Source organism: Canis lupus, chromosome 9 (genome assembly GCF_011100685.1).
Source record: "Canis lupus familiaris isolate Mischka breed German Shepherd chromosome 9, alternate assembly UU_Cfam_GSD_1.0, whole genome shotgun sequence".
Lineage (NCBI taxonomy): Eukaryota > Metazoa > Chordata > Mammalia > Carnivora > Canidae > Canis > Canis lupus.
This window is the reverse complement of record NC_049230.1, coordinates 33,717,584-33,730,100: the sequence shown is the minus strand read 5'-3', so window position 1 is coordinate 33,730,100 and position 12,517 is coordinate 33,717,584. Positions and strand designations below refer to the sequence as shown.

Genomic DNA, 12,517 nt, shown 5'->3' with positions numbered 1-12,517 from the left:
TTTTATGTCCTTTTCTAGAAGAACCAATGTTTATTAGCAAACTGTAGGCCCATTTACAATAAATATCAATAATATCATGAAATAATGGAACAACTACTGTCCTAATACTGAACTCCTGTAACCAAAACACATTTTGGATTCAAGAAAACACAGCATACATATACCAAAACAAAAACAAACCCATACACACCAAAACCAAACACCAGCTTTAAGATTGAACTGGCTGTAAAACACTCATTGGGTTACTGCTTTAAGAACTCCACGGAGCACCTTGTAACTCATTAACTGCACGTTTTCCTTAGGAGGGAAACAAGGTCCTCTCTCAGTTACATATGCATAAGGAAATCTCAAAACCCAGAGGCCATCCGGTGGAAGAGTGATTTCTTGTTTTTCTGGGTAGAATACTGGACAAGGTGGTGGGCCTGGTTGAACCTGAAAAATAAAGATAATGTACTTATTTTTACATTTTTCAGTAAGAAACACCTAAAAGATAAATGCCTAAACAAGCAATAGGTTCAAAGACCATATAAGATTAAGAAGGTAATGTATACTCTTAACTCTAATGAATACTCAGTATTACATTATGTAGCCTCAAACAGTATCCTGCTTTTCTACAGATTTTTAACTTCAAATTCTGCCTTTGAACTAAACAACATGAATTGATGGTGTAAACTAGTAAACACATGATTTATTTTCAAAGAACTAGAATATTAGACATACAAGATATTTAAATTTTAGGCCTGTTTAATGAAATAATTATTTTGATATTATATTGTACTTTTAAAAAACAATCAAAACAAGCATCAGCATTTTTGTTTAAGGATGGAAAAGGCTGTATTTCTTACCTGAGGCATTAGTATTATCTGCAAAGGAGCATCGGGAACTACAACAAAAAGCCTCATAAGTTGAGCATAATGTGGTTTTAGCCCTCTACCCTGAGATGATGACAGAATATATAAGGGCATATCACTATTCAGGGCTTTCAAAGCAGACTCCTTTGGCCCACTTCCCATTACTTTCATTACTTTGTCAGGCCCTGAGCACATAAACCTTCGACCTCTAGAGTCCTCATATTCAAAGCCCACAAATGCTCGAGCTATGTCATCTCTCCGTCTTCCTCTTCCTGTTACAACTGCACTTCTCTTTCCAGGAATAGCTTTATTTGGAGCAGGCCAAGAATTTGTGTCTAAGTCTCCTTCATCTTCGGCTCTAGTCCTGATGACAATGTCCCAAGGCATAAGATAATTTGTTCCTGGAATGAAGCCCTGTTGGTCTAAACCTGTATGAAAGTTATAAGACTTAGCAGGGCCTAATTTAACCAATGACCAGCTGGAGAATTTGGGTAGGAGACCTTTAGGGCAATTTGAATGCAGCATGCCTGGGAGATACTCAACTGTAGATGCCTGTCTATCAACCAAATTTGGTCTCTTCTCAGTTTTTACTTCTCCTTGACCATGAACTTCTGGATTATCTCCTCCTGCTTGTGGATCAGCTGGATAGGTACCTAAACTATCTGTGGATTGGCCTAAACTCAAAGCTAAACTCAGACTTGTGCTCTCTCCTTGGGTTTGAGGTTCTTTTTCTTTAAGTTTATCAGCATCTGCATCTGGAGGGGCAGGAGAAGATTCATTTTTGGCAGGAGCAGGATCTGGAGTACTTGGTTCAAATACTGGGAAATTGATATGATCCAGTTTTCCACAACATTTTTCTTCCAGAAGCTATACAGGAAAAAAACAAAGTAAACAAACTTGTGAACTTTTCATTTAAAATAACACACTCTTCACTCTAAAAAGCAAGGTTAACAATGAATGGGTAAGTAAATATATATAAAGAACCTTCCCTTATCTATATATCACATTCCAGTCTCATTTACTTTTCTACATATTTTGCATCTGAAAATATGTATTTTTACTTAAATTGTAGTTAACAAAAAAAAAAGGGGGGGGGGTGGGAGGAGGAAAAAGAGGAAGAAAAAAATGTAGAGACTACCTGATAGAAGTCATAGTTAGCTGCCTTGATATCAAAGGGATCATCTCGAGGTGCTTGTTTCCTTCCACAGTTACAAGCACCAGTAGATCGAGCTCGGCTATTGTGATACAACACCGGAGGATTTCTATCGGCCTCTGGTTTTTCTCCTGGAAAATACAATTTCATACACACAACACAGAGTCAAATTTATTTTACATTCTATACATCTAACCCCCCAAATTTTCCAAACAGTTCTTTGGAAGGGAAAAGGGAAAAAAAACCCATCAAAAACACAAAACCATAATAAAAAAAAAAAAAAAAAAACACAAAACCTTGCCTAAATACACACACACAAGAAGCAACTGAAAATACATAAAATGATATATATTTTCAACCTAAAGTCTTAGGCTTTCTAAGTAAATTTTATTTTCATTATGGTGACCTTGCATTTCATTGTATTTTCTTTTTAGTTCAACAAAAACTCCAAGGTAAAAATGTGAATATGTAATTTCTGAACTTTATGTTAACAGTTTTCACTTACCAATTTCCTATGGTTCATCCTTTAAATACAAGAAAATAATTAGTAGTCATAGCTGTTATTTTCTTTTTACAGCAAGAGAGAAAACTTAAATTTGATGCAACTGAATTTCTGTAGGGCTCTTTAAAAAATATCAATACATAGTGAACAGCCTCTCTTAAAACAAAAATAAAGGGTTGCCTGGCTGGCTCAACCAGTGATGTATGCAACTCTTGATCTCAGGGTTATGAGTTTGAGTGCCTTTTTGGGCAAAGAGATTACTCAAAAATAATAATTTAAAAAACCCACAAGAATAGAAACACAGCTTAATTCTGATTTCAAAATGCTGAGAAAATTTTAGCTACCTGATTTAGGTAAGGAGTGAAATTTATGTACACAGTGCTGATCAGTTAAACTCCTCTCCTCACAGAGCTGATGGCCATTGCTCCAAAACTTGTAGCAGTCCTCATGTAACTGCATGGCATATTTGTGAAAGGCTGGACCCCTAGCATGTTGACTGTACACTCGAAGAGCCTGAGCAAGCTGATTCTTATGGACAGTCATTGTGTAATTATGAGGCAAATTTGACTGATAGGCACTATGGGCCATGGGTAAAGCTTTTTGGCACCGGTTTTCTGAGAATTTGGTGTCAATATCCAAAAACCCTTCCAAGACTTTAATACTGCTTAAAATCTTAGATGTTAGCTCCCCAGTGGGAGACCCTGGGTCTTCCTCTTTCCCATCAATAGCTACTTCATACAGTTTTGAAGCTGCTGAGATCCACTTCTGATAAGTGGGAAGTTCAAAATGGGAAGGCTGTGGGTTCCTGCCCACACTGTCATCAAAACCTTTCTTGCTTAGGACTAGCTCCACATGCTGCCACAGAAATTCCCGAAGAGTGAAATCCACTAGCTGCCCGGAAGAACTGGAACTGCTGCTGTCAATGTGGAAAGAAAGCTGTTGTCGGCTATGTTGCCTCATCACCTGGTATCGCCTGGGCCCAGAAAGGGGTGCAGGCACCAGCAAAGATTCTGGGTCCTTGACAGTACAATGACTCCTAAGTTGGTCCAGCAACATGCCTACTGGGTCCTCCTCTTGGCTTCCCGGAACTATGTACACAAAAGCCTGGTTGGCAGGCACAGTAAAGAGGCAATTGATACTCTGATTAGTCAAGACACGACTCTTCCTAAAGATTCTATAGATCTGGTCCTCCAGGGCATGCTGCAGTCTCCTTTTAGGAGAATGCTTCTTGGGCTTGTCTGGATGAGCTGGGTCTTGGCTCCGAGGGGGTTCCACCTTGAGGGCTCCATTGAGTTGAAAAAGGAAAAGGAGTCTAGGTGGGCAAGGTCGGCAATTTAGCTTCCAGTCTTTGCCAACTGGGCAATCCTTAATGGCCGTTTTCAGGAGGGGCAGTACTTTCTGTCTCAGTCCATCCAGGGCTCTGAATACTCGATCATAAGTGATGTCAAAGGAACAAGTGGGATGGACCAGAAGCAGGATGTGGCAGACGGAGAAAAGGTAAAGGAGACTGAGACACTGCAGTTTTTCCTGATGCTTCCAGAACTCGTGGGCTTCTGCATGAGGTAACGAGAGGCCACCTCCAGCTTCCCCGCTCTGAAGGGCACGACAAGCCCGCAGAAGCTGCGAATTGTCACAGATGGAAGTGAGAAGAAGATAAAGAACTTTGCTTTCCTGATTGTAATAGGCCTGCAGAAGGCTGTAGTCCTGGGAGCCCGGCTCAGTTCGGTTACCTTCAGCGCCCGCTACAGCTCCCCGAACCGACTCCCCGGTCCCCGCCCCAGCGTCTCCGGCTCCACCAGCCTCCCCCACGGCTCCAGCCTCGGTCTTGATTCCAGGCCCTGTGTCCCCAGGATCTTGGTGGCGAAAGAGGGGAAAGACCTGTCGGTCGCAAACCGTGTTCACTAGTGAGAACTTCTCGGAATTCAGGCGCAGGGCGGTCTTGCCGAAGATTCCCACCACGCAGATCTCATCCTCTCGCCAAGGAGGCTCCGGTCCGCCAGCCACGCTCCCTCCGCCCTCTGTAGGGGTTCCCTCCGGACTTTCAGAGCCGGTCCAGGATGAAGCTCCCATTAGAAGCTCTCGCAAGCTGACAGGACCCGCCATGGTGCAGAGACTTCTCTAGACTCTTTCCGGTCCGCCCAGAAAACCCAACCGGCTTTCGTCCAATTTCGAAATCCCTCCTCCGCTTCTTCAGTTCCTGGTTGCTTTCACTTTAGGTTCCGCCTCCCGCTCCTCCTAATTTTCCGCGGGTTCCCTACGGCGATACCGCCCCTTGTTTAGGTTTCTCCTTAGCCGGTGACTGTAGGAATTGAGAGATCAAAGAGACAATTGGAAACAGCTAGCTTGCAGTTCAAGGAATGCAAAAACACTGCAAAGGAAGCTGGTCAAACTCTTGGAAAAACAGAATAGTGGTTCAGTTTAAACTCTGGAACCTCGCTACAGAATGTGTAGTCTGCAGGTCCACGTGGGAGCTACTTAGAAATGCAGGATCTCGGGCCCTAACCTACACCTACTGAATCACTGCCTGCATTTCAACTAAATCCTAATGTACACAGTTCAGTTTGAGAAACACAGCTCAAGAGATAATCTGGCAAAGCAAGGTAGGCGAACGGATTTCCTTTCTTGTGTACTTTCCATAAAAGATTTCATTCACTCACATCAGTGGGAAAGCAAGCCAGTGGTTTTGGAAAGTTTATGGAGTACAAGCTTTAAAAACATAATTTCTCAGTCTCGGAAGACTATATACCAAAATGTTAAAATATATATTACAATGTTTAAAACGTTTTAGAATTTATTCACTTTTATTTCTTTTTCCTCTTTTTTTTTTTTTTTTTCGTTTTCTATTTCAGTAGACTTTTATTTTTAAAGTTTTAGGTTTATTTTAGGTTAAAGAGTTTTAGGTTTAGTTGTGCAGAAAGTTCCACGGTAACCTCTGCTCCACACAAGAGCACATTCTCCCCGCCCCCCATCGCTATATCCTGTAGTAGAATGGTATATTTGTTGCAATCTATGAACCTACATTAATACATCATTATCTCCAACCTCCTGCAACCACCCATCTTTTTACTATCTCCATATTTTTGCCTTTTCCACACTATCCTATGGTTGGACTCATACAGTACATAGCTTTTTCAGGTTGGCTTCTTCACTTAGTAATATGCATTTAAGTTTTATCTATCTTTTCATGCTTTGATAGCTCATTTCTTTTTAGTGTTGAAGAATATTCTGTTATCTAGATGCACCATGGTTTATTTACCCATTTGCCTACTAGAATACATCTTAGTTGCTTTCAAGTATTGGAAATTATTAATAAAGCTGCTACAAACATCTGTATGCAGGTTTTGTGGTAGATGTCCTCTTTTTTATTATTATTTTTAAAGATTTTATTTATTCATGACAGAGAGAGAGAGGCAGAGACACAGGCAGTGGGAGAAGCAGGCTTCACGCATGGAGCCCAATGTGGGACTCTATCCAGGGCCCCGGGATCACACCCTGAGCTGAAGGCGGACCCTCAACCGCTGAGCCACCCAGACATCCCTCTTTATTATTTTTTAAAATTTATTTTATTGAAATAGAGTTGACATACAACATTACATTAGTTTCAGGTGTCCACCATAGTGATTAAAAAATTGTATACTTTATGAAATGCTCACCATAATAACTAGTTACCATCTGTCACCATAGTTATTACATTATTTTTAAATTTTATTTTATTTATTTATTCATGGGAGACACAGATAGAGAGGCAGAGACACAGACAGAGGAGAAGCAGGCTCCATGCAGGGAGCCTGATGTGGGACTTGATCCTCGGCCGAAGGCAGGTGCCAAACCGCTGAGCCACCCAGGGATCCCCAACATTATTATTTTTTTAAAGATTATATTTATTTATTCATGAGAGACACAGAGAGACAGAGATACAGGAAGAGAGAGAGGCAGGCTCTCCTCCAGGAGCCCGATGTGAGACTCTATCTTAGGACCTCGGGATCACTACTTCAACCACTGAGCCACTCAGGTGTCCCTATTACAACATTATTGACTGTCTTTCCTATGCTGTACTTTTCAATATCTTTTATTTTCATCTATTTTCTAATTTTTCTGCAATGAACACTTTCTCCAATTTCTAATATTGAACAATTCTTTCTTGAAATGTGGAAAGCCTTAACTCAATATTTGGTTTAGTTGATTGGAGTTTTGAATGGTTAGATTTTATTTTTAAATACTTTTGGCTTTAAGATAGAAATGGAGTAGGGGTGCCTGGGTGGCTCAGTGGTTGAGCGTCTGCTTTTGGTTCAGGTCACGATCCTGGGGTCCTGGGATCGAGTCCCACATTGGGCTCCTGGCAAGGAGGCTGCTTCTCTGTCTGCCTATGTCTGCCTCTCTCTCTGTTTCTCAGGAATAAATAAATAAAATCTTTTTTTTTTTTCGGGGATCCCTGGGTGGCGCAGCGGTTTAGCGCCTGCCTTTGGCCCAGGGAGCGATCCTGGAGACCCGGGATCGAATCCCACGTTGGGCTCCCGGTGCATGGAGCCTGCTTCTCCCTCTGCCTACGTCTCTGCCTCTCTCTCTCTCTCTGTGTGTGTGACTATCATAAATAAATAAAAATTTAAAAAAATCTTTTTTTTTAAGATAGAAATGGAATTAGATAATTTATTTTTAATGAGTTCTTACTTGGGATATCAAATAATGACAAAATAATAATAAATACAGATAATTTACTTTGTAAGTTTGGCTCTGTGTTAAATCCGTATCAAGAATTGTCTCATTTAGGTATGATCTTACTTATATGTGGTATCTAAAAGAACCTAGGTCATAGAAATGGAGAAAAGCCTGGTGGTGGTTGCTGGGCCAGGGGGTAGAGGTACAGATATGGGTGAAGGTGGTCAAAAGGTCCATATTTCCAGTATTAAGTTCCAGTATTCAGGTATAGCATGGTGACTATACATATTAATACTGTCTTGTATATTTCAAAGTTGCTAAGAGAGGTGCCTGGGTGGCTCAGTTGAGTGATGGACTCTTGATTTTGGCTTAGGTCATGATCTCAGGGTTGTGAGACTGAGCCCCACATTGGGCTCTTTGCTGGGCATGGAGCCTGCTTAAGTCTCTCTCTGCCCCTCCTCAGAAAAAATAGTTGCTAAGAGAATACATCTTAAAAGTTCTCATCGGGGCACGTGGCTGGCTCAGATGGTAGAGCATGGCACTCTTGATCTCAGGATGGTGAGTTTGAGGAACATGTAGGAGGCCCAGTGGTTGTCTGCCTTTGGCTCAGGTTGTGATCCTGGGGTCCTGGGATCAAGTCCTGCATCAGGCTACCTGTGGGGAGCCTGCTTCTCTGTCTGCCTATGTCTCTGCCTCTCTCTCTGTCTCTCATGAATAAATAAAATCTTAAAAAAAAAAAAAAAAGGATGGTGAATTTGAGCACCACATTTGGGGTAGAGTTTACTTAAAAAAAAGTTCTCATCACAAAAAATTATAACTATACACGATAATGGATATTAACTAAATTTATTGTAGAAATAGTTTTTCAGCATATACATTTATCAAATCATTATGTTTGCCTTAAACCAATACAATGTTATATGTTAATTATGTCTCAATAAAAATGTAGGGGGGAAAGAGTCATTTCATATAATTCTCAAAGGAAGGATGGAGCCCTAAGTCATGGTGGTGATATTTTTAATAAATTAAGCTATATTTGGCTTCTCAACCAACTCTTAGTTACTAACAAGAATTCAGAAAGGAGTTGCAATAGGTTTTTAAACATATTTTAAAAAATTTTGTCTATTTGCTTTTTACTTGTTCCCTTCTCTGCTTTATGTGTTCAGATCCTAGTTTTTTTTTGAAAATCCAACTTAAATGAGGAATTCTTGGGATGCCTAGGTGGCTCAGCAGTTGAGCGCCTGCCTTCAGCTCAGGTCGTAATCCCAGAATCCGAAATCCAGTCCCGTATTGGGCTCCCTGCAAGGAGCCTGCTTCTCCCTCTGCCCATGTCTCTGCCTCTCTCAGCCTGTGTCTCTCATGAATAAATAAATTAAATATTAAAAAAAATAAAATGAGAAATTCTACATGTTTATCAATATAAATTATATTGTGATCCTCACCATGTATACTATTTGATATGTTTATTTTTATTTTTAATTTTTTAAAAAGATTTTTTTATTTATTCATGAGAGACACAGAGAGAGGCAGAGACATAGGCAAAAGGAGAAGTAGGCTCCCTGTGGGAAGCCCAATGCAGGACTCGATCCTGGACACCAGGATCACGCCCTGAGCTGAAGGCAGATGCTCAACCCCTGAACCACCCAGGTGCCCCAATTTGCTATGTTTAGTATGTGACTTTGCCGATATAAAATCATCTTAACAATTCTTTGATTTATAAATCCAGGCAAAAAAGTGTATATTAACGATAAACATTGTACAGATTTCCCAAATAAAATGTTGAAAAATCAAATAGAAAAGACTCTCTTGAAGAAAACAGGAGCAACAAGAACTCTCATACTTTGTTGAAGGGACTACGGATTGGTATAACTACTTGGATAACCAGTTTGACAGTTTCTAGAAAATAGTATCTAGAGTGTTCATAATGGCATGCATGATTTATAAAAGCCAAAAACTATAAACAACCCTAAGTTCCATTAACAATGGAATGAATGGTAACTATATTCATCCAATAAAAAGTAAGTGATCTGTGGCGCTACACAATAACATGGTTAAATCTTAAAAATAAATGTTGATTGAAAGAAGGCAGAAGTAAGGTATATAATATATGATTCTATTTATATAGGTCAAAAGCAAGCAAAATAAGCCATAGCATTTAGGGATGTATACTTAGAGAATAAAAGCAAGGAAATATTTACTATAACAAGCAAATCAGTAGTTACTCGTGTTAGATAGTTAGGGAGATAGGGCTTCTAAAGACATTTATAATGTCTCTTTCTTTCTTGGTGGTTACATAAGCATTTGCTTTATGATTTATTAATTTATGTATTATGTACTTTTCTGTGTTACGTTTCTAGAAGAAAAATTAAATGAGGAAAAATCAAAGGTTTTTTATTGCTTTATTTAAAAACATAACCAGATGTACTTTGGTGTTTATATTGCCTGGTTGTTATTCAGTCTGAAAATAAACATTGGAAGTTTATAATTAACAACAGTTAAATGAAGCCATAACATTTACAGGATTCTCAAATGGGTACAGTATAAAACCTGTCATAAAAATTAGTAAAAGACACAAGATAAAAAACATTTTAATACTGGTACAATGGCAATAGCAGCTTTATAAATGTTTATATATAGGATTTCTAGAGCATTTTTTAATGAACTTTTCAATGATCAAATCATCAAATCATTTAAATTGAGACAATACATGGTGGTTTATTAATATAATAAGCATTATAAATGTCCCATAAAACATTGTTACAAATACTCAAATGTTTTATTTTCAGTGATCATTCCCTTTATTCTTTTTTTTTTTTTTCTTCTTTATCCTTATATAATATAAATGTAGCTAGGAAGGTGTTTTTTTTTTTTTTTTTTTAACTAGAAGCAGGTATGTTTCTTAACTTTATTACCTATAATTTGCATGCATAAATGTGTCTATAAATATAAATGTGGGTCTCATAAAACAAAACATGGTCCCCAGGTCTGCTTTCCAGTCTGCTCACTTTCCACAACACTCTATTTGGCATCTCAAAGCAATATGTATCTGTGGAGATATAGGCACTTCTGGGAAATTACTAAAATATCTTTTTTAGCTTATGCTAAAATGATGCTATTTCAAGGATGTCATCTGTGTAGCTGCTTCCTATCAGGCTAGGAAGTTCAGTGACAATCTGAAACACCTTATTTCCTATCTATGTGCATCTGTGATCCTTATTCTTGGAACTGCAGGGAATCAAAGCTAATACTGCACCTCCAGTTACAGGAACTCACCCTAATCAGAGTTCCCCTTCCTCTATGATACTTAACACATTAGTAATGGAGATCCTGACTGAAGCTATAATTGTGTCTACCACTAAGTAGACATGTCTGACAAGCTGGGAGTTCCCATAAATACTTGGCAACTTTGTAGAGGACTGACTGATAGGGTAACCAGCCAAAATATAGGATGTCCTGTTAAATTTGAATTTTAGATAAATAATTTTTTAGTATAAATATATAACTCCCATGCAATATTTGGGACATACTTATACTAAAAAAACCCTATCTGTTTTTTTTTTTTTTTATCTGTTGTTTAATAGGACATATTTATATTTAAAAGTTATTTGTTTTTTATCTGAAATTCAAATTTGATCGTCATATGTTTATAATTGCTAAATCTGGCAAGTCTGGACTGGCAGGAAAGAACAAAGAACAAAAATTCAGTGAGGTATGCATTATTACAGTGATTGAAGCTACAGGCTGTTGAGGATAGGAATTAGGTCTCATAGAGGATTTGCTATGGACTTCAGAATTATCTGAATACCTGGCAGACCACTGTGGGAATTCAAGCTTCATGTTGAGATTCTCATAAAATTCATAGTTAGCTGCACAAATGTGGACAGCAAATATCAAAGAAAAAAATATATCAGACTTCAGAGAGCCAGATATGACTACCTGGATATCATTTCTAGCTGCTAGACATGATACATTCTAATTTTTATGGTTAAATTGGATATTTTACTTCAAATCCATCTGGAAAATAATTGGGTTGGGATGGGGGAGGGTCTTATCTTTTAACTGTTTACAGTAAACAAATCAAATCTAGAGGACCATTTTTACTGATCAAATCTACAGTACTTTTTTTTTTTTTGTAAGATTTCATTTATTTATTCATGATAGACATAGAGAGGCAGAGACATAGGCAGAGGGAGAAGCAGGCTATCTATGAGGAGCCCACTGCGGGACTTGATCCCCGCACCGGGGATCACGCCCTGAGCCAAAAGCAGATGCTCAACCGCTAAGTCACCCAGGCATCCCAAGTCTACAGTACTTAGTGAATGTATTAGCTTGACAGGCTGAAATACTTTTCTTTTTAATTACCTGAGAATATGCAAGAATGGAAATCAGGTTATTTTATTTTATTTTACTTTTAAGGAAATCAGGTTATTTTCTTAATATCTTAAGTGTACCTATTGAATACAAATTTGTTATCTAGTTAAATTTGAACAAGCTTTCGAACCTAAATTGGGTAATTCCAGGATAAACATCACTCTGGGGATTGCATTTTCCCATCTGTTTTCTTATTGATCATGCCAACTAAAAAATACCCAATACCCACTTTATATCACAGTATGTATGGGGGGTTGCAATACTTTAATTCTTCAAATGAAATTATATATATTAGCATAATTATTTATACATACCCTACTATATTAAAAAAGGGTTGGGGTGGTTTTATCTGTATATTTTATGGATCATCACATGGAGTCAGGCAAGCTTGGCATCAGTTTTGTTCATCAAAGCTACTTGTAGAAAGTGGCAGAGTTTGAGTTGGGCTTCTAGGGTGAGCCATCTATGAAAAAAAAAAAAGGGTCCCAGTTATAATATGAATTATGTTCCTATGGCCAACACAGATCTCCTTCCTCACTAACAGAATCCATATTTTGTGTAGGGCAGTAATGCAGCCAGACCACTAAAAACCACTTTCCCAGTTTCTCTGATATAATCAGAAGTTCCTAGATAGTACCTGTTTTAAGAGATGAGGGGTAGCTTAGCTATGATATCCTTTTGCACTTTGCCTTTTTCCTTATCTTGCCTAGAATGTGGACACCAGGCTTTAGGAGGTGTAGGCATTCTTTACCAGGAAGATAAAAGCCACACATTAAGGATGAAAGAACACTGAGGACTTGATGAAGCTGCTATACCAGTTATGGCCTACCTACTTCCCAAGGGAATATGCAGGTAAGAAAAGTAAGCCCCTACTTGGTTAAGCCATGGTGGTCAGATTTTTATTACCTAATGCAAAACCAAATTTTGTTACCAAATGCAAAACCTAACTAATACAATTGTTTCAGACTTAAAGGAAAAAGGAAA

The 12,517-nt window shown here is 38.5% G+C and overlaps 2 protein-coding genes and 1 long non-coding RNA gene across 4 annotated transcripts in view; 1 reads left to right on the top strand and 2 right to left on the bottom strand.

Moving 5' to 3' along the window:
* On the bottom strand, nt 1–4,657 carry SMG8 (SMG8 nonsense mediated mRNA decay factor). Its single transcript, XM_038547941.1, has 4 exons — nt 2,851–4,657; nt 1,990–2,135; nt 846–1,718; nt 1–432 (listed from the first exon to the last, which is right to left on the bottom strand). The coding sequence occupies exons 1-4, from the start codon at nt 4,607–4,609 to the stop codon at nt 235–237; spliced, it is 2,976 nt and encodes a 991-aa protein (XP_038403869.1). The 5' UTR covers nt 4,610–4,657; the 3' UTR covers nt 1–234.
* A 100-nt stretch (nt 4,658–4,757) lies between these two features.
* The window catches only part of LOC102152320, a 24,637-nt gene continuing 16,877 nt past the window's right edge, over nt 4,758–12,517 (top strand). The window contains exons 1-2 of the long non-coding RNA XR_005364605.1: nt 4,758–5,106; nt 12,244–12,385. This is a non-coding gene — a long non-coding RNA (uncharacterized LOC102152320). The remainder of the gene's footprint in view (nt 5,107–12,243; nt 12,386–12,517) is intronic.
* The window catches only part of PRR11 (proline rich 11), a 25,734-nt gene continuing 22,761 nt past the window's right edge, over nt 9,545–12,517 (bottom strand). For both annotated transcript variants that reach the window (XM_038547943.1, XM_038547944.1), the window contains exon 10: nt 9,545–11,996. In XM_038547943.1, the coding sequence (XP_038403871.1) occupies nt 11,928–11,996 (69 nt within the window). In that variant the 3' untranslated portion in view covers nt 9,545–11,927. The remainder of the gene's footprint in view (nt 11,997–12,517) is intronic.

Bases quoted from the DNA above. Each gene is read 5' to 3' on its own strand.
- SMG8 (XM_038547941.1), bottom strand. From the start codon at position 4,609: ATGGCGGGTCCTGTCAGCTTGCGAGAGCTTCTAATGGGAGCTTCATCC. The intron at 2,136-2,850 runs GTAGCTAAAATT...TGTATTTTCCAG, and splicing joins TCACTCCTTACCTAAATCAG to GAGAAAAACCAGAGGCCGAT. The intron at 1,719-1,989 runs GTAGTCTCTACA...TTTCCTGTATAG, and splicing joins CTAACTATGACTTCTATCAG to CTTCTGGAAGAAAAATGTTG.